The sequence below is a fragment of the Cebidichthys violaceus genome, unplaced genomic scaffold (genome assembly GCF_023349555.1).
Source record: "Cebidichthys violaceus isolate CVI_PGR_0920_01 unplaced genomic scaffold, fCebVio1.0.p SCAF_72, whole genome shotgun sequence".
Classification (NCBI taxonomy): Eukaryota; Metazoa; Chordata; class Actinopteri; order Perciformes; family Stichaeidae; genus Cebidichthys; species Cebidichthys violaceus.
The window spans coordinates 154,488-176,050 of NW_027176950.1; the positions used below are offsets into that span (position 1 = coordinate 154,488).

Consider the following 21,563-nt stretch of genomic DNA (forward strand, 5'->3'; position numbering starts at 1 on the left):
GTCTTCGTAGGTTGTTTGAGGTGAAACAGCTGTTTAAGTTTTGTATTATTTGGTGCTTTAAACATTGTGAATTCAAGATCTGCAGAGACATGCAAAGCAAATAAGAGACTCTTAACTTGAGAACCAAGAGGAATCCTGAATACTTCCTAACATTTGTTTTCACATGACAGATAGCTGCAGGTCCTAGTGTCTAATATAAAGATCTTAAATGATTACATTACATACATATAGGCTGAATGTCTTACTTGTTTTTAGAGTTTTATTATGAAATCAATGCACAAACCTGCTTTCTGAACATCATATTTTCTTCTAAGCTCGTTATATGAAACAGCCGCTTCTTCAGTTTTATATTATTAGACATTCAAAACATCGTCTGCTAAACAAAGATAAGATGTGATCTCAGAATGTTTAGAAGTCACAGAAGCAGAAGAAAAGCTTTGCATATACTGTTTCATAAATAATGTAAATATGATTTTTGAACAATAAAACATTTTAACAAAAGGCATTTGATTTTTCTTCCAGGCTGAATACATGAATGAAAATAAGGAACTAATTAATGTTTTTCCTATTTGCTTTTATGTCTTTGTTCTCTGCATACATTACAGAACATATGTTCTTGTTTATGTGTTTCTGCATATGATCAAATACAGACCATACAAATAGTTTGGTCCCATTCAAACTGTAAAAATAATTCTCACTGAGAGCAACGTTTGTTTTGGCAAAGAGCTGATACAACAAATATACAACAGAGCTTATTTCGGGTAACATGAGAAAATGTGAGACAGCTTCTTGGGCAACGTTCATGGGTGGATTTCGGGCCCCACAGACATGGAAAAGGCCCCACCACCTCTCCTACACAGGAGCACGACATACAGACTTTTTAGTTGTTCAGCCTCTTTTCTTTGTTGTCTTGTGTCTATTTGTGATTGTTTTGCCCTTTTTGTAGTCGTATGTGTCTTTGTAGTTGTTTTGTGTCTCTTTGCAGCGGTCTTTCATCTCTTTGTAGTTGCTTTATGTCTCTTTGTGGTTGGTTTGCCTCTTTTCCAAGCCGTCGTTTGTCTCTTTGTGTCTCCTTGCATCTCTTTGTAGTCCTTTTGTTTTTGTGTTTGGTCATTTTGTGTCTCTTAATAGTCATAGTGGGTTTATTTGAGGTTGTTTTGCCTATTTTCATTGTTATTTTGAGATTCATTGTGTCTCTTTGCATCTGTTTATGTTTCTTTGAGGTCATTTTGAGTCTATTCCTGGTTGATACTAGGTAAAAGTCGGGGGGGGCTGAGCCATTTAGATCCGCTCTGTAATCCATCTATGGCAATGTTGCCATTAAGAGTTGCACAAAATGTTTCTGTGTATATCATAAAAAACTGTTCAACATAAGGACAAATATTCCTGCCATGAAACAACTAAAACCACATTATTAAATTCATTCTTCTTGGCACTCAGTAACCTTTAGTCCATCTTTTGTCAGACGTCTTTTGTAAATCTTCACCTTACTTTAGTGAGGTAAAGAGCAAAAAGCTGGTTATGTAACAAAACTACCTGAGTGAAAAAAACACAGAGCTCGATGTCTGAACGTCTAAACATTCAAACAAACTGCATCTGAGGCCCCTTCAGGACGCTCAGTCTGATAAAAGGCCAAGAATGCAGAGTGATTGTTACATTAAGAGAATGTGTGTGTGTGTGTGTGTGTGTGTGTGTGTGTGTGTGTGTGTGTGTGTGTGCGCATCTCTTTCAGTGTTCAAAAAGGCACTTGCAATATTGTGCAATGCACTTTAGCAAAGCAGGATGAAAGTCCTTTAGTCTTTGGTCACTGCTGAGCAGAGCAGCTTTGGCACCGTGTCTGTGTGCAGTAGTGAGCGTGAGGAGACGCAGGAAGCAGCTTCCAGGCTCTCCACTCCACCCGCATCACCCATTGACCTCCACGGACGCCTGCAGCTTGATTACAGCATCGATAAGTTGTCCGGCTGGTGGTGGTTGGAGCTGCCGCCGCCGCCGCCACCGCCTGCGTCCATCTTGCATTCGGAGGTGGAGAAGCTCTGCACCCCTCCTCCTCGTCCTCCTCCTCTGGACAGAACCATCAGCGTGTCGCCCGACATTTCCCCAAACTCAAAGGCAAACGTCCCATAGAAGAGCATGATGAGCATGCAGTAGATCCACTCGAAGATGGCGGAGGTGTGCTGCAGGGCGAAGCTCTCCTGGCAAAAGAAAACTCCGCCTGGTGAGTTTACGGTTAAGGAGGACAATGAAGCTGCACAGCAGGAGGCTCCTGAATCCAAACACACACACTTTGTTGTCTTTATGGGTGTGTAATCGAGAACATATGTTTTCATATTTTTGATGTGTAAGTTTATTCACACAGAGAGACTTTACACACTAAAAAGGTCCAGAGGAGGGACATTTGGATTCAGGAAAGGGATTTAAGAGTGTTTTTACTCCAGCAGGGGGCCACGTAACACAATTAACAAAGTATATCTAGTCAAGTACTGTACCGAAGTATAATTTTAAGGTACTTTAGTTGAGTATTAATGCTACATGTTACTTTATTCTTTTCCCTCTACTAAATTTATTTTGGGCTTTTTCGTTACTAATTACATTTAAGTTTCTGATTGTTAATAGATAAATAAAAATCATTATCAATTATGTTGTATTATTATAAGTTCAGTACCCTGAAGTACTAAGTAAACTAAATATATTTTGGTACTAATCCTGTTGTACTAAGAGTTTGAATGCAGGAGCTTTTGCAATACTTTTTTTAAGAAATGATAACAGAAAAACTTTGAAAAGTCATTTCTATCTAGGATTTAGGCTTTTTTTTTACAGCTCAAAACTCACTTATCAAGAGAAGAAAAATGTCTAAAATGTCTTGAACTTTTTGCTAATAAGATAAACAGAATTGGCTTCATGTTGTCAGGATACTGAGCACCAGGGCGACCAGAGCCAGCAGGGCCATTCCCACACGGAGGTGACCCACTCGGTATTCCTCCTGGGTCTTGGCCAGTCTGTAGGTCAGAGCCGACTGAAGACACACAAACAGCATGCTGGAGGGGAAGGCCACGCCGGCTCCGACGTAGTGGAGGACTTTGGCAAAATCCACCTGAGAAATAAACAAAAAACACTTTAGAATCTTGTGCAGGTACTATTTAACCTCAGGGAGTAGCAGCAACATCATGGGCTATATTCAGATCTCACCGGACTAGTCTCACTTCTTGCCCTTTTCTTTATTACTAACTTTCTTCTTTTTTTTTGGTCCAGACTAAAATAGGATTATATGACTGTTGGATGGATATCCATTCATTTGTGTGCAGACATTCGTGGTCCCCAGAGGATGAATCATACAGATTCTGGAGATCCCCTTTATCTTCCTCTGGCGCCATCACGAGAGTCACATTTGTGGGTTATTTTGTGAGATCTCTCAACAACCATCGGATAGATTTCTATTACATTTTGTGCAGACATTCATGTTCCCCAGAGGATAAATCTTACTGCATATTGATATCCTAACTTTTCCTTAAGTGCCACCATGAGGTTCTCGTTTGTGGCTGAATATCCATGCAATTTTGTTCAGACAATCGTGTTCCCCAGAGGATGAATCATTCCATGTGGTTTTCATCTGGAAACAATAAAGCTGATAAAAAAGAAAACACACAAATATAACACAAAGGCTCATCGTGACCCAACACCGGCACTCTGGGTAATCACTGTCACAATATCATCCGTCAAAGAACGTCTTAGGACAGAACAATCTGCACCAGCAAAACACTGAACTGATACCAATTTACAAAGGCAACGACATCATCTACTTCTTCACCTGTCACTGAGAGAAAGAAGACAACGTCTCAGTTTGAACCAACAAGCTGATAAGAAGCTGATAATTTAATGTACTCGGAAACTTTCAGTTTTCCCATGTACTTCCCTATCCCGGTATTGATGATAACAGTGATAACTAAGAAATTAAATATTTATATCACAAAGTTGATAAATAGATTAGCAGATCCACAGAAAATGTATCTGCAGGAATTTATAAAGCAGAAATGCCAAAACTTCTCTGGTACAATGTGAGGATTTGCAGCTTTTGTCTGTTAATTTTAAATCTAATGTCTTTGGGTTTTAGACGGTTGGTCGGACAAAACAAAGAAAAACCATCTAATCGATGACAATGATAATAATTAGTTACACAGAATAATACAGAATGTATCTGATACGGTCTGACAGTGTGGAATAAGATGATTTATCCAGCAATTAAACTTAAACTACCGAATTAAACCATAATGGAGTCTGACTAAAAACTTGACACGCGTCTTCTTTCTGCATCCTGTCTTTGGCAAATCTCATTCATGATTTCCTGAAACACCATTTCAACTTAAACACGTCATCCCAGAGATGTAAACAGCAGCAGTGTGGCTGTTTATGGCTCAGCAGATGGATGGAGCACATTTATACAGTACATCAATGTTTACTCCGAACGGAAACACTGAGGTTCATTATGTAAGACTGAGGACGGACGGGGAGGAGTGGCCCCCTGCAGCCAATCAACGTTGAGAGGGTGAACTGGACGACGGACCCTGGAGGATGAAATGTGCAAATCGTGGCCCCAAATGTAATCAGAGGGGCCCAGACGTGTGCAGACAGATCAGCAGGAATCTGAGACTGGAGAGGGCCTCCAACTACAACTCTGACCTTTGACAAGAGTATCACCACTGATATCTCAAAAACCGCACACACAGAGAAACACACGTCCAGTGATGGAAAACAAATATTCAGCTCACTGTTTTTAAGGCCTGAATCTTTACCGTTTTGGTTCACTCTCACGGCTCTCGTGGTGTCGGTTTTTGTACGGATGCAGCAGGAAGCTGTTTTCAGAGAAAAAGCCACTGTTTTCTACCTGCTCAGCAGCAAACAGCAGACAGACACAGCTAGAGACTAGCTGGTGAACATGGTGGAGCATTTAGCAGCTAAAGAGACAGATATTTCCCTCTGGAGGTGGTGGAGACCAAAAAACGAAGCTAAAACAGAGAATATATTGGACTTACATGCATCAGGTGACACAAACACAGATTCCTAATGGATCATCATGTCGCTCTGCAACTGCTGGATGTGCAAATCAGCAACAGACGCTGACGCCTAGTGGCCAAACTAAATTGGTTATTGCAGGTTTAAAGTGTGTAGGATTTGGTAGCATCTAGCGGTGAATTTGCAGATTCCAACCAACTGATATCTGTCAGGCGTGTGGGAGAACTAAGGTAGCCGACGTAAAAGCCTGAAAACGCAAATGTCAGTCTTTGGTTTGTCCGCTCTGGGCTACTATAGAAACATGGCGGATTGCCTGAATAGGACCCGCTCCGTGTAGAGAAATTTGTTCATTAAGTTTGGTGATCTCATGTAATTCCAGCAGAGCTCCTCCAGGGTGGATGTGGAGGAACTGAAGCACGGTGCAAGTTTAAAATCTCTTCCATACAGTTTGATATTTTCATCTCTGTCAATGCAATCATATCTTACAAGCTCAGCATAATGTTTTGTGTGTGAAACCTGCAGTATAGCCAACAACTACAGGCAGTGGTGTGAACATACACACACAAGTCTCTGATGAACTACACATAACCTGCAGTAACTCACAGTTATCACATGCTCAGCAGCAGATTTAACGCGATCACCTGAGGCGATGATAACTCCTGTAAGTGCAGTGTGTCCCAAACATGTACGCACACGTTCTGCAGCTCTTCTTCTCTACTGTAAATCTGTGTCTTTATCTCAGCAGCTAATTCAAAACCAGCAGTTACAGGTCAGCACAAAAAAGGCAGCCGTAACACTGAGCAACACAAGGGCGTCCTCCTTGAACCGGACTTCTCTCTGGAGTTCACCGAGGACAGGAACACCAGGGAGACCAGGAACACGCACACGGTCTTGTTTTTATTACGGTCACACTACCGCAGAGAGGCACCGCCAGACGATTTACAGACCGGACAAACCGAACATCAAAAAGAGATTTGCTTGGACGGTCTACAAAAGAGCGGGAGAGTCGCACATCAGAGAGGCTCAGCGGGGCGTCTGAAGTCCAGCAGAAGTGCACCACATGCATGAGATGCTGTTTTCATCTGTTTGACTCTTATTGTCGGTAAAGACGACCTGCAGCAGAGATTGTGTCCGTTAGCTCAGAGTAGCTGTGTGTTGAAGAGAAGCAGGACGGCCGTGTTTCTAATGTTACCGCCATGCTGTTTATAGAGACCCACAGAGCTGACCCTTGAATCATGTGAAGTCTTATCTCAGCATGGTCTCAGTGTATGAAAATAAATAAATAAACTAAGAATAAAGCAGAATTTTAACCTCATCGAAATTGTAGTAGGCTAATAAAAAAGAAACATGTTTGAAATGTGTTTTTACAGAATAAAAGGCCACATGTTATGCTGCTACAATTACAAAACGTCCCGTTTCTTTGGAACATTTTCATGCTATAATCCCAATTTTCTTTGTCTTCATCTTTGACTCTCTGAAAAATCGAACGAAAACTAAACTTTAAGTTTTCATAAATTTTTTCAGGAGACCAAGAAATCTATTAACTAACTATTCTCCTATTGTGGAGCACTACTTGATCCCAGTTTGTGGAAATTTGATAAAACATATTTAAGAAATGTGCATCACATGAGCCAAACATAAACTGAAATAATAAAAGGTTCGAAATTTAGAATTGAACACATAGATGACCACTGGATTAGATAAAAAGAGGAAGTTTACAGACATACTAGCAGCTCTGTACGACTGCACTTTGTCAGTTTAGCGATTAAAGAAATCCGATAAGCACCGCCAACTCAGCCTCGCTGACAATTTGAGATTACCTGGAAGTTTCCCACCATGATGAGACCGGCGGCACAGATCCAAGCCGTGGAGAGGCCGGCCGTGTTGAGGACACAGTTCTGGTGTTTCTCTATGACGTGAGCGTAACGCAGCAGACCGATCAGCATCACTACAGATGGAGAGAGAGAGAGACGGAAACAAGGACAACGCATTTCATCATTCAGTTTGGTAATCACACCAATCCTCCAGGAACTGAGCCCAAACTAAAGAAAAACACCGTCCACCATGCATCATCTTCATCATCTTTAACAAGCATTGATTATTACAGAGTTGATTGTTGGCTGTAATTCCTACTCTTCTCCTTTACTTTTCAAATCTTCCTTTTGTACCTTCACACTTTCACTCGGAGACGGAGGACGAGAGGCCGAGTAGTCAGAGAAGTTATTTCACATGACGTTCTCCAAAAAGAGAAATTTGGACAACGAGACCAGAGTCTTTAACCAAGAATGGACAGACTCTTAAATTAATTATTCTCTGTGCAGTTCAGTATGTCTCAGAGACTGTGACGATAATTAAAAGCGGTAATGTGAAGCGTCACTACGAGACAAAACATAAATCGTTTAAGCAAATGTACCACAGAAAATAACCAACCTAAGAGCCAATGAGCTCGACTCTCCTTTTAAAACCAGGATGCAGCATGAAAGGAACAGCGAGTTCACGGCGCTTCATCTGAAACGTTAAAAAACGGCAATGCTGCGAATCTCACAGTGTGAGCAGATTCCTGATGTCTGTTTATTAAACCGCTCCATCAAAGCTTCACAGCAGCCCACATCTGGTGCTCGTCACGCCCGAAAAGTACAGTTGTGATGTTCATGTTGTTAGACCAGCAGTGAAGCAGCAGCGACAAGTCAAACAGGCCGCCTCACATACATAAACTCAGCGTTGTTTATGCGAGCAGAATACAAAAAGCTTTTGATGTTTGGGAAATGTACAGAGCGAGAGCTCCCACACGCTAGCTTTCACTTAGAGCTGAAAACATTTGTCAATTAATAGAGTAGAGGAACAGGAAAATGAATTTCAACTTCAGTCGACAACTTTGTTTGCAGCTCTGTGCAGCTGTGTTTTGAGCTAAATGCTAATGCTAACATGCTGATGTTTACCATGTTCCCCAACTTAGCTCAGCGTGTTAGCATGCAAACATTTTCTAATTGGTGCTATTTAGAAAGTACAGGTGAAGCTAATGCTAACAGCTTTAGTTCTGCAAGTATCTAGGACATTAAATCACACATTTGACCTGATGATGACGCTAAAGGAAAAGTCAGAGGATCACCAAGTAATTGAAATTCATCCCGAGGGTGTCATGAATGTGTGTCCAAAACTTTTCGCCAATCCATAGAAGAGTTGTTAGTTGTTGTAAACATATTGAGACATCATACCCGTCTCTAACAAAAGAAAGTGAAACTAAATATATAAAAAATTTAAATAAACTAGCAAACTAAATAAAACTAAACTAAAAAGGAAAATTGAAAATTCCAGACTGAATATATTTTGTTTTTTTCCTGTTGAATGAATTAAATAAGCCACTTGAAGATCTCAACTTAGGCTCTGAAAAATTATAACTACTACGACTAATTTCTGAGTATTTAAATGCTCGTGAACATAATCGTGACCCTGCAGCCCAAATGTGAGCCTTCACTGTCTTACCCGACCTTTGTGGGTTTCCAGCAGGTCTCCCAGGTGTTAGCGGCTCCACACAGCTCTCGTTTACGTGGCGCTAAAAAAAAGTGAACATTTTGACAGAATTCTGCAAAATGCGGCCAAATGACCCTCCAACAGTGAGTAATGAGGTGAAAACTGCACAAACTGACAGAAACGTAAAATGCTTTTAAACAAACATGAGATAAAGTAATATTCCTCTCTACTTTGCACTCTAACTAATCTAAATAACCTGGGCTGAGACAGGTTTATGGGCTTTTTAAACGTCTGTAAATTCCAGCATTTTCTTAGAAGAACTAGGAAGGTTGAGATAACATCCAATAAAAACATGCACGAGAAAGAATCTGTTTATAAAAGAGTTGTTACAGATTACATATGTGACCATGAAACTACAAAGATAATTCATAATTCTTAAAAATATAATCTTAGAAATAAAATCTTCTCTGCTACTGCTATCGTCTCTTCTGTAATATAAAACGTTGGCCTCAGAGAACGTCTCTTATTTGTAATTTCTCTCCTCAGCTTACTGTCCTTTGTGTTTGTATTGATGGAAGTTTACAGACAGCGGTGTGTCGTGCTGAGACGAGCCTACGTGATCACCCACCAAACCCAGTTCCTTGGAAAAACTACATCAAAGTGAAGACAGTGCTGTTCAAACAAACACATCTGTGTGAGAACAACTGGATTATGCAATAAATACACCATTGTCAGCCTTTACAAAATCTGAGTCGAGACAAACTGAACTGTGTATGAGTGCAAAACTTCCCAGTAAAGGCTCCTACACACCGTGTCACCGCCAAACATGCAATCAAACAATCCATAAATCAATCAATCAATCAAGTTCTATTTATAAAGCACCTTTTAAACAAATCAAATGCAATTCAAAGTGCTTTACAAATGACTGACAAGACCAAAACAAGACCAAAACAAGGCCAAAATTAAAAAAAATATGAAGAGACTAATGCACACCAAATTAACTAAATAAATTGATCATGGTAAAACAGTAAAAATAAAATATATGTTAATACTAAAATGTAGCAACGTATTCAGACCATCAGTGAAAAAACAAGAGTAATTCAGAGTAATCACAGTAGAGTAGAGTAGAGTAGAGTCATTTTCTCATAGACTTCTATACAACCAGAGGAGTCGCCCCCTGATGGACACTAGAGAGAATGCAGGTTGAAGACATGAAGCTTTGGCTTCACTTTGCAGAACCGGAGGTTGCCGCCTGCACAAGACACACTGCAGTTTGTTTTCCAAAGTTACTCTGGTTGTTCCACCATCCATCATTTCCTCTACTGGGGATATAAACCTCAAATAACTTACATTGATGCACTGTGGTAACACGGTACAGCTACCAAAGAAAACCCAAACACTATCCTCTTTCTTTTTTTTGGTTGCGCAATGGTTGGCACACTTCCTCTGTGCCGTAAATGGAGCCCTGCTTTTCCCGGGAGATCTTACCCGCTGGCAGACAGAAATGCATAACGAAAGCAGTCTTATGTAGTGAACCAATCACAACGCAGATGGTGTCATTATTACATTACATTGCACAATCAACATTTACGTCATAATGACAAGCTGAAGCAAAACACTGGTCTATCGCCACTTTAAGCTGCTAGTATGCTTCTGCAGAACTGTTTGTCGGTTGGAATAATATACGAGACCAGCAGGGTTTGAACTCCTCTCTGTTGCTACCCTTTGTTGACTCAACTGTTTGTGTCACTTTTCACACAAACAACCGAGAGCAACACTGTCTGCAAATGTTAAACGATACCAACCTCTCCTCCACCTCCTGGTGCGGCCGCTCGGGCAACTACAATCATTTTTAATTTCCGACGCCGTCAGAAAAACACGTCTTACAAACTAGTTCTGTTCATTGGCTGCAAGACCGAGACAGAAAAATCAGCGGCGGTGCCCGATGAGAAGCCGCTCTGCTCCTCGTTGTAAATAAAAGTCTTGCCTTGCTCTGTGCAATGTCAAACCTCCACGTTGTCAGCCTCCAATTAAAGAATCTCAGTAGAGCAAAGTTCACTATGGTGAACTCCTGGAGAGAGTTTTATAAAGCAAACAGAGGAAAAAGAATGCACCACCCTGCACCCTCGGAGTAAACCCCCACAAAGTAAATGCTTGAAAGTGTTTTTGGCACAGAGCAGATAAGTTGCGCTCTTGGGTCATATAAATGCACCATTCATGGCATAGAGTGAATTTTCCCTTCAGAGAGGAGGAGGTGTGTGTGTGTGTGTGTGTGTGTGTGTGTGTGTGTGTGGGGGGGGGGGGGGGGGGGGGGGGGGGGGACTTGGCTCGAAGCGTCACAGCTGAGAAAACAATCCTGAAGTTCTGAGTGCACAGAGACCCGTTCAACCAAGAGCAGCATGTTGGGTAAATGCGTTGCATACTTGAGCTACGTTCACCGTACACACACTCATGTTGACACTTACCCATAAAGGATCCAGTGCTGCAGATGAGGCTGAAAAAGCAGCTTTCAGGTGGCAGGGTTCCACACTTACTGCAATGAAAACAGACAGCAGAAATAGTCGTAAACAAAAGCAGCGTGGCCTTCTTTGTGTTCTTACTTACTCTGTGGAATTAAAGGCATACCAACATGTGTTCTTGGAAAGCGGTTTGACAGGAAAAAAGATGTCTAAAAATGGAAATAAAAACCCACAGTCCTGCTGGGAGGTTGAGAGAAAGAATGACACCGAGATCTTCATCTACAGATCTAAAGTGGCAGCCTGAATTTCCACACAGCTCCTTTAAGTAAAGGATTTGAAGACTTCCTCCACCACAGCTGGCTTCTATCCGTGAAAGGGAAACTTCTTTTGGTCCCTCAGACAGAGGTGATTTTTTCACATTAATGTCTTCATTCATCATTTTTAATTTAACGGCGTGTGTTTTTGCGGCCTTTATACGGTTCATGATTACGTGGATCACATTCAAATTGATTTCGTGGGATATCTATGAATTACAGCACATTTATTTTCGTAGAAATAGCTTTGAGCGCTGCAGGAGAACATCCTGAAACAAGTCTGAAAGGGATGTTCTGTTGCAGCCACTTGAATGTCTAATATTTCACATTTTGTCCATGAATCACATACAGTTAAAAGGTGCTTTTTTAACTTTACTGCATGCCAAGTAAAACACAATGTGTACTGGCATATTCTTGTTGTTCTATTTGGGTTCAGTGTTCCAACAGAACTTTAATAAAAGAGAAAATTTCCCATCATTCGATACCGGCGGTCACATCACATGTACAATGTGTGTGTGTGTGTGTGTGTGCTGATAATGTTATTACTGTGAGAGTGGAAAGTTTCGTCATTGGTGTATTACTGTGGCTTCTTGTAACCACACAATGTCAACAATGCGCCATTGTTTTGGCTCTTTGAAGATCACATCCAGGAAGTAGACAACTCTGAGTGTTACATAAGAGGAGTTTATAAGAAGAAAGACTCCTGGAGGAGCTGCGGAGGTTTGGTCACTGACCTGATGAGGGGTATGTTGTCCAGGGTGCAGCACAGAACTGGACCCCTCTGGAGTGGAAGCTGCTCCTCACACGACTCATTATAAAGCCTGTAAACACACACACGGACATGCAAACACTCTCGTTCATCATAACTTTTGATATGCAAACGACTGTAGAACATTAGCCCCAAATGTTTTTAGGTGAAAGGTCTCTAACATAACACACTTAAGAATGCTTAACCGAGTACAACAACACAGGAATACATTTCTACGGAAGACTCTTTTATGAAGACTAATTCATTCATGCAAACACTCTCAGTCTGCAGATAAAGTAAAATATTTAAAAGGTACATAGGTTGTTAATTCAAAACTTGGTCATAAATTCATTTTGGGCCCATCTGGAATCTTTGAAGTCTTCTTAAAGTTCAAAATTCTAAATTTAATCCCCATATTAGATTATTTTATATTTTTATCACCTCAATGCACGAGGGATTATGAGACAACAGACCTCTGGACACAGACATGCAAAAGGCCACATAACCTCTCCTACATAGGAGCAAGACACAGATTTATAGTTGTTTAGCCCTTTTTAGTTGTCTCTGTGTGATGTCATTGTGTCTTTTTTGCATCTTGTTGTAATTGTTTTAATCTATTCGTAGTCATTTGTTGTCTCTTAGTGGTCATTTTGTTTCTCATTACACTTGTTTCGTGTCTCTTTTCTGTCATTCTGTGTCTCTTTGCAGTTGTGTTACGTCTCTTTGTGGTGGCTTTGTGTCTCTTTGTGGTCATATTGTGTCTCTTTGCAGTTGTTTTGCATTGTTTTGTACTTGTTTTACTCTATTTGTAGTCTTTTTGTGGTCATTTTTCATCTCTTTGCACTTGTTTTGTGTGTCTTTGTGGTCATTCTGAGTCTCTTCCTGGCGTATTTGCGTCTCTGTGAGTGACATTTTATAGCTGAAGGCCAGGATGGCCCCCGGACACTTTGGGCCCCTGGGCGTACACACTGTCTGCTCGTTCAATATTCCATCCATGCCTCAATGGTGCATCAAGAATCTGAAGTAAGTCAATGTGTTAAAACTCTGTAAATGTTTGAGCACATTTGGAGCATCATGACTTCTGATATGCAAACAACTGTAGAACATTAACCCAAAATGTATTTAGGTTAGAGGTGTCTTAAATAACACACTTAAGAATGTTTAACCGCTTGCGTTGTTCTGATTGCACAACAACACAGGAATACATTTGTATTAAAACCGGAGAGGCTCAGATGTTTTATGAAGAGATTTATTCATGTGGATGTGAAAATGGAAACAATTAAGAAAGCGCCTTTTAAAAGACATCACAATCTATTTAACTGTATGTTTTATTATAAACACTGTGATAGCACACATGTGAGAGTGCTTTAATTTATTTTAAGTTTGTGACACGTTTGTCTGAATGCAACAATTGCCTTTGTCCTTGCGGGAGAAAATCAGATTTTACTTCATTAAAAGTAGTAGTACCACAGTAAATCTGATTTTACTTCATTAAAAGTAGTAGTACCACAGTGTAGAAATAATGTCTTACAGGTAAAAGTCCTGCATTCAAAAGGTTACTTAAATACAAAAGTATCAGCATGAAAATATACTTGAAATACCATAAGTAATAGTACTCATTATGCAGAATAATATATACGATAGTACTGGATTTTAATTGTTGATGCATTGATGTGTTCTAATTTTAAGTGATTACTGGGTCACTTTATCCATAAAAACACATCATTATTTATTAGTCAATTTATATTTTGTTGCAAAAATCTGAATCATCAAAGTAACTAAAGTTATTAAATAAATGTAGTGGAGTAAAGAGAATAAGACTTCCCTCTGAGATCTAGTAGAGTTGATTTATAAAGTAGCATAAAATGTACAAGTACCTCAAAATTGTACTTAAGTACTGTACTTGAGTAAATGTGCTTAAGAACTTTTTTATGTGTTGCTAAATCCTAATAGGAACAGTCCTTTAGATACCGTTATATATAATCTGCATGTATTATTTACACAGATTCCAGGGTAACAGAATATAATATAACTGATGTTCTTTGCCGTATTTATGTGTTTTTTGTACTAGTTGGCAAGGTACTTTTATTAAAAACACAGAGTTTTGACATTCCACAGAAGTGACCTGACATCAAGAGATGAATGCAGCTGCAGGTCCGACACGAGTTTTCTCCTCTTTCCTTTTGAATCTGTTTGCATTCTGAGACTTCAGTTTACTGGAACTCCCTTCCTACACCCACGTCTTTCTTTACATGCTCTCCTCTCATGTCAACATTTGCAGCACTTTATCTTCTTCACGTCCACTCCCCCATCTTCATCTCTCCTCCTCACCTCCTCACTATGTTTGAATTAAGACAGATTTGACAGGAAGTGGGGCACAAAGTGGAGAAAAGATTCCTCACGCAAAAATAAGCCCACTATGAATTACACTTTTTTCCTGACTCAAAGCTGCATCAACGCACCAGCTGAGAAAGTTTTTACAGTCTGCGAGTAATTCCTTACAATCAGTGTTGTTATTTTTTTGTGGCACATTAACAGGCACTGAAGAAACCTCCTCCCTACTTTATGAAAAGCATTTTTCCCTCTCCGTCCACATTGACCTGGTGTTTTATTAGACCCAGAAACGGAGCTTTTCTCCCGCTTAAATTAATATTAAACGCTGGCTTCCTGTTTTATGCAGAAACAGAAAGATATGTATGCCGGATTGTAAATTTGTTGTAATAAACATGACATGGGTTTGACCAGGTGAGGCTCTTTATATCAGCTGTGATGTGCAGTTTTGTTGATTGTCGACCGAAACGAACAAAGAAGAACATATTTTGGTGTTTTGTTCAAGCGAGGATAAAAAATTAACCTCTCTGTTTGGGGTGTCTGCAAAGTCTTGGTCAAAGAGATGCTAACGTTACGGCTCTTTTTCAATCCAATTTTTTATTTCAGTTTTATTTATATAGCCCAATATTATGAATCACATATTAAACTCAGGGGGCTTTACAATCTGTACAACATACGACATCCCCGGACCCTCAAATCAAGCCACCTAAAACCAACGAAACATGTATTTAAACCTACATGTTTTTGGCCCACGTCTATGTCCTAAAAAAGACAAATGAACTTCCTGTTCTCTCGTCTAGAAGTAAATGTGTTTTCTGAATGTGTTTCTGTCTGAAATAAGGTCTGTAGTTAAAACAAGCTGAGAGCTTTGTTCTCTGATATAAACGGATCATAAACATTTGTTTGCCACAGAGATTATTTTCTGAAATAAGATAAAATCCAATGGATTCATTTTATTGTCTTTTTTGTCGAGGGAACCAGTGATGTTCATTTCCTGTAGGCTACAAAAATACGTCCTGCTGCACTTTATATTCTCTCACTTTTAGCTACATTCTTGGTCTCCACCAGCACCTGAGGGAAATTTAGCTGCTAAATACTCGGGGGATTTATATCCCTAATATATATATTAGGGGAAAAAATATTTTGCATGTGAAATCATTCTAAATTAACAACAACACAGCATCAGATGGTGGATTATCTTTACATGTTCCTGTGAACAATTGTTCATTGTTCGAAAGTCTTTTACAAAATCAAAAGATAGAAAGTGTGTCACCGTCAGTACTGACATCTTGAAGAAGTGTGTCTGTGTGTGTGTGTGTGCGTGAGTGCGTGTGCTTGTGCGTGTGTGTGTGTGCGTGTGTGTGTGTGTGTGTGTGTGTGTGTGTGTGTGCTGTACCAGTTATGCACAGGGCAGACATGCTGGTTGTACAGGGACATCGCGTATCTGTAAAGTTAAAGGAGAGACGAATAATTGGTCTAAAAACTGAACAAGAAGACATGAAATAAATAACTTTGATATATAGTTTGGATATTATCTTTCATGCAATAACTAAAATATGGCTGTCAGTTAAACAAAGAATAAATAAACTACAAAAGTGCTGTTTCACCAGTGAAACGAAGCACGTAAAACCACGTCACATGTAGACAGATTGATGCTGTTCCAGCCTCTAAAGTACAACGTACTTTTTCACTAACAGAACACGCGTCACATGAATAACCACAGTGTTGATTTCACAGACTGAGGCCGTCTGTGTTCGTCATACATGTACGCAGAAGCTGCTGGCTGTATTTTAACCAGCGCTCTGACAACAGAGGAGCTGCTTCTTAAATCTCCTAAATGTGTCAGCTACACAATAACCACCTCCACAAACATGCGGCCGGCCAGCAAACCTGAGATAATTCATTATACACATAAAAACACTTGGCGACACATTTCTAGACCTTGGGCTGAGAGTCGTCCAGACGAAGCACAGAGCAGCACATGTTCAGAGTCTCAAACTGTAGTTTTAGCAATGCTAGCAGCTAGCGTCCGTCAATTGGTCCACCACTTTGGTCCAGCCTGAAATATCTCAACAACTATCGAATGGATTTCCATGACAATTTGTACGAATATTCACGGTCCCCAGAGGATGAATCCTACTAATTTTGAAGATTCTCTGACATTTTCCTCGAGCGCCACCATGAGGTTTTGTATAAGAAATCTTTCCAACTACTTGGTGGATTGCCATGACATTTGGTTTAGACATTCTTGTTCCCTTTTAGGATGATTTCTAAAAACTTTTATGACCAAGTACCTACACAACTGATGTAGTTCCATCAGCCTCAGTTGTACCTTGTGTTTAGCATGCTAACAGGTTAAACTAAGATGGTGGACATGATCAACATTACTCTGGCGGTACTGGACCATTTTTAAATGTGAAGTTAATTAAAACGCCCGCCAACAAACCTACGCCCCTACATGTCCTGGATTCGGACAGGCTGATTACAACCGTTTATCTACATGCATGGGGAGCATATGGAGGTGCCATATAGGGATAACGTGCTGTTATCGGGGGAAAACTAATGCAGGATTTGATATATTTTTAAAGAGACATAAGGGCAGAAATTCAGAGGAAAAGAAGTCAGTTTTGAGCAACTTCAGTACACAGGGCTGCGTTTGTTTGATTCATCTTTTCTCTGTAGTCACATGTCAACAATGTTCTCTGAGGCTTAAATATATCAAGAGAAACGACAGCAGAGATTAAATCACTGAAACTAAACACTAGACACGTGGTGGTTGGAGTGCGTCTATTGATCACTGATAACAAGATCATGTCAGGAGAATTGATTTGCCTTAACTTGAACAAACTGTGATGAACTGTGGTGGAGTAAGTTCGGACATCACACAATCGGTTACCTTTTTCAGAACCAGGCTAGCTGTTTCCCCCTGTTTCCAGTCGTTATGCTAAGCTAAGCTAACACTTGCTGGCTCTAGCTACATATTCACAGTGGAATAAATATTCTCGTCTAACTCTCAGATGAATGCAATTCCTAAAATGTCAAACTTTTCCTTTAAGTTTCTTTTAGTGTATGATTTGACTCAAATCAGCTGTTAAATGCTGAATCATCATTTCCACCACGAACAGCAGCTCTTATTGTGGCCTGCTGTTCATGTGCAGAGCTGCAGATGTGAGTAAAACAGATGCAGGGACACGCAGACCAGACAGACCGAGAAGGAATTTCAAGGATGAATCTCCTCCGGCGCAATCGTAGAATAAACAGCAAGCCGTTACTCTCCCCCCCTTCCCAAAAAAGGAGACTGTTTTTACTTTCACAAACTTTGTACAGCCAGTGGAGGTCAACGCGATCACAATCAGCCTCTCTATTGATGTATGGACAGCTGGAGAACAAACTCTGAGGTACTCACACGACCCAGATCCCAGTGATGGTGAAGACGGGCAGGCTGATGGGAAGGATCATCCACAGGGACATGACGGCCACCTGGAGGGGAACAACAAACTGCATCAAACACCTGCAGGACCGCGGCCGACGGGACCAGAACCATCAGAAGAACTGCAACACAAGATTACCTGGATAACTGATTCAGCAACTATCTTTTAATAGTCAATTATAATGATGCTAGTTGTAACTCTAACTTAAACCAAAGGGCCACTGATGCATCATGGGTATGTGGTTTACGCAGGCAGAGGAGTCCATATGTCCATGCAAAATGTCTGTTTCTTAAGATTCATCTAGCAAACAACAAAACAACAAAGAAATCATTCCTATTGCTGCCTCTACTGTGCTGGTAAAAAACAAGCATACAAATACATAGGCCCAGCCGGTGCATGCTGGTCCTATACCTGCCTACTGTGTATATATATATATATATATATATATATATATATAGATATAGATATAGATATAGATATAGATATAGATTATATCTATATATATAGAGTTAGAGAGAAAGTTATTAAAGGAACAAAGAAAAACTGCAAAAGAAAAATCTGCAAAGAAAAACTGACTTTATAATTAATTAAAAGGTTTGAATGGTTCTCATTTGTGTTTATACACAACACAACTCAGAAAAACTACATTTCACAACCACAAAACGACGATTTTCCTCCTTCTTTCCTCTGTTACTTCACCTGCAGAAGTTGTTACCTGTGCATGCTCTACGTGCATCTCTTCCACAGTGACTATCGTGACTACAGGAGGACTGACAGCGCACCTCTCGTGTGTCCCGCTGGAAGCAGCTTCAGGCTCTCCTCCTCATCTCAGCTCCTCCAAACTCGAGGAAAAGTTGCAGCGCGTCGCCGCTCGTCTGATCTCCTCCGCATCCACTGATTTCATGGTCGAGACAGCGACAAAGTCCCATCATCCGGGCCCTTGTTTTCATTCATCACACACACACTCACACACACACACAGACACACACTGAGACGGTCCTCCGTCTGCAGCCCGGTTGTTGTGATCCGACCTGGAGGGAGCAGCTGGAGCCAGTAACGTTAAACTCCTCCCAGTAACACAGAGGCTTTAAAGAGGCAGCTGAGTGGGTAGACACTTTATTTCACTGCTGTTATGAAATGAATATGTTTTGTCTCGTTTCATAACTTTAGATGAGGTCATATAAAAGTGTGTGTGTGTGTGTGTGTGTGTGTGTGTGTGTGTGTGTGTGTGTGTGTGTGTGTGTGTGTGTGTGTGTGTGTGCAGAGTCTTCTGAGGATCATTTTGTTCTAAATTGAATTCCTGGAAAGTGATTTTCTGGATTTTAGATGAGTCACTCATCTAAAAATCCAATTTATAATGATGATAAAACAAGAAAAACAATTATTTTATTGATTTAAAAAAATATATTTTTCATTTCTCACGAAAAAAGGTCAAGGGTCACTGGTTTAATCTTTAACAATGAGTTGAATTCAATAAGATCCTTAGTTATTTTTTAAAGTAAACTGTAAAGTAACTGTAACTCTAGCTGCCAGATAAATAAAGTCAATAAAAAGTACAATATTTCCATCTGAAAATACTCAAGTAAAGTACAAGTATCTCAAATTGTACGACATAAGCACAGAACTTGAGTAAATGTACTTAGTTACCTTCCCCCACCACTGATAATAGAGATTTTACACACTCAGCGTCTTAACGGACATATTTATTATATTAATAATACAGTTTGAAAATTGCATTTCAATTGCATTTGTTTTATTTCTGAAAAGTGTTTGACAGGTTCATTCTATTTATTCTGGTAAAGAGCAAATTTAAACACTTAAAATTTGCACACACAACACAACAACAACACAATAATGAGAGACACGTTCCATCAGCTATTATTTCTCACAACTTTATTTTGGCCTGTGTTCTTTTTTACCGCACAACACTTGAACGCAGCTTCACGTGGCTCCTCCTGTGGGTCACTGTGCGCAGATTCCACAGCTGCCTCCAATTAATGTGTTTTACTGTGTTTACTGTGTTTTACTGTGTTTTACTGTGTTTTACTGCCACCACAGTTACATTGCAAACTGCTACTAGAGAAAACCATGACGCCAGACTGCCGCCACGTGAGGGCGCCACAGGCTTTAAATGATGAGAGACAACATACTTTATATAAACTGGTTGTGAACTCATTGGTGAGTTTGTGGTGATCCTTGTGAAGCCAACTTCCTGTTCATATAATTACAGAAGTTTGACTCCCACACTAAATAATCTTGGTGTTGCATCTGTTTTCATCTAAAAGTCACTTAAAGATACAAAGAGGAACTTTATTTAGTGTTTATTCTGTTGGTCCCTGTAGACTAAAGTGGTAGTGTTTCTGAGCACCAGAGTCCCTTTAGAAAACCTCTCATTTTACTGCAGCAGGGTCTGACAGTCTGCCCCTCTCAGTCCTGGTTCTGGTTCTCCCGTGCCTCACTTCCCTCCAGCGGGTCCAGCAATACGTCCTGGGTCTCCAGCAGCGTGGTGCCGGTGTTGGCTCCCAGAGAGGAGAAGCTCTGCATTAAGAATAACTCTATAGAAACAGACCATCTTCTCTCTGATGGTTCTCTTTACAGATGGAGGTCACATAGAGGATCCGGACTACACTGAGACTGGTTCAGGACCAGATAGAAGTTCCTTCTGTAATACAAACTACATCTATAACGACTCATTTTACCTCAAAATTGTATTTAAGTACATTGCTTGATTCCACCACTGCTGTGTTTTACAGTGCTGCTGCATCAGCAAAGTATTTAACCTCGAGAGATTTAGCTGCAGTGAAACATAAACTCTAAAACATGAAACACAGTCACAGAGTCGTGACCCTAATCCTTCACGGACATATCAGATAAATTCAAAGCTTCCTCATATTCCTCTGATGTCGCCGCCCACAGCTGCAGAACCAATGTGCTGTATCTCTGACTCAAACCCAGCAGCGGTTCATAAAATGCATGTGCTTTTACTGCACTCAAGGTTGTGAGTGTGGAGGACTGAAGTGATCAGACAGACGGATTATCACTGGTCTCAAGGTTCAAGGTTTCACGTTTTGTAAAGAGTTGTGCAAACAAAATGTAGTCGTCGTCGTCTCATTTCACTACATGAGAAAAAAACACAAAACGCTTTATATGAAAGAAGAAATGTTTTAATATCCTTTAAGCTCTTTGCAGGCAATATAACACAATATAAAACTGTTACAAGTAAAAGTCCTGCATTTAAAAGTAAAAGTACATAAGTATTAGAGCAACAAAATGTACTGAAAAGTATCAGATATAAAAGTGATCATAATGAAAAATGACTGTAGTTAAACTGTTCTTGTAGGGCCTCGCAATACTGTATATCAATGTTATACCAAGATCGTGACAAATTCTTGGTTTTAATGTCCGTATTACAGTAAAGTGGTGTTGTATATTATTTTACACATTTAATTATATCCACATTACTGATTTATTTAAAAAATAAGCAATTTTTGACTCGCAATTTCACTTGAAATGTCTAAAAGAAAATCAGATATTCATGTTCAAACAGTTTTCATCAACATCTTACCCCTAAATGACTGTTTTAAACTGGATTTTAGGAGTTCTGATTTGAGTTTAGTTGTAAATCAGTTATGAATCTTAAACTTTTCATGTCTTTTATGTGAAATAAAGAAAAATAGGTTTATTTAGCAGAATGTAGGATTAATGCTTATTATTTTACTTTAAGCCCTTTTCAGACTTGAACTAAATGTGTTTTCCGTCACACAATCACAAAGAAAACCTCTGAAACAATGAACGGAGTCCG

The 21,563-nt window shown here is 39.9% G+C and overlaps 1 protein-coding gene across 5 annotated transcripts; it reads right to left on the minus strand.

Moving 5' to 3' along the window:
- Positions 1–245: 245 nt before the first annotated feature.
- Positions 246–18,787, minus strand: LOC137891929 (transmembrane protein 150A-like). Of its 5 annotated transcripts, XM_068736789.1 has the most exons (9): positions 18,477–18,787; positions 17,737–17,810; positions 15,727–15,774; positions 11,986–12,072; positions 10,944–11,011; positions 8,491–8,560; positions 6,828–6,955; positions 2,914–3,091; positions 2,005–2,212 (listed from the first exon to the last, which is right to left on the minus strand). In XM_068736789.1, the coding sequence occupies exons 1-9, from the start codon at positions 18,495–18,497 to the stop codon at positions 2,104–2,106; spliced, it is 783 nt and encodes a 260-aa protein (XP_068592890.1). In that variant the 5' UTR covers positions 18,498–18,787; the 3' UTR covers positions 2,005–2,103. The 5 variants fall into 5 exon arrangements, with proteins under 5 accessions (XP_068592888.1, XP_068592887.1, XP_068592889.1 ...); XM_068736787.1 differs by lacking the exon at positions 8,491–8,560 and having other exon boundaries at positions 246–2,212; positions 18,544–18,787; XM_068736786.1 differs by lacking the exon at positions 8,491–8,560 and having other exon boundaries at positions 246–2,212.
- Positions 18,788–21,563: the final 2,776 nt, after the last annotated feature.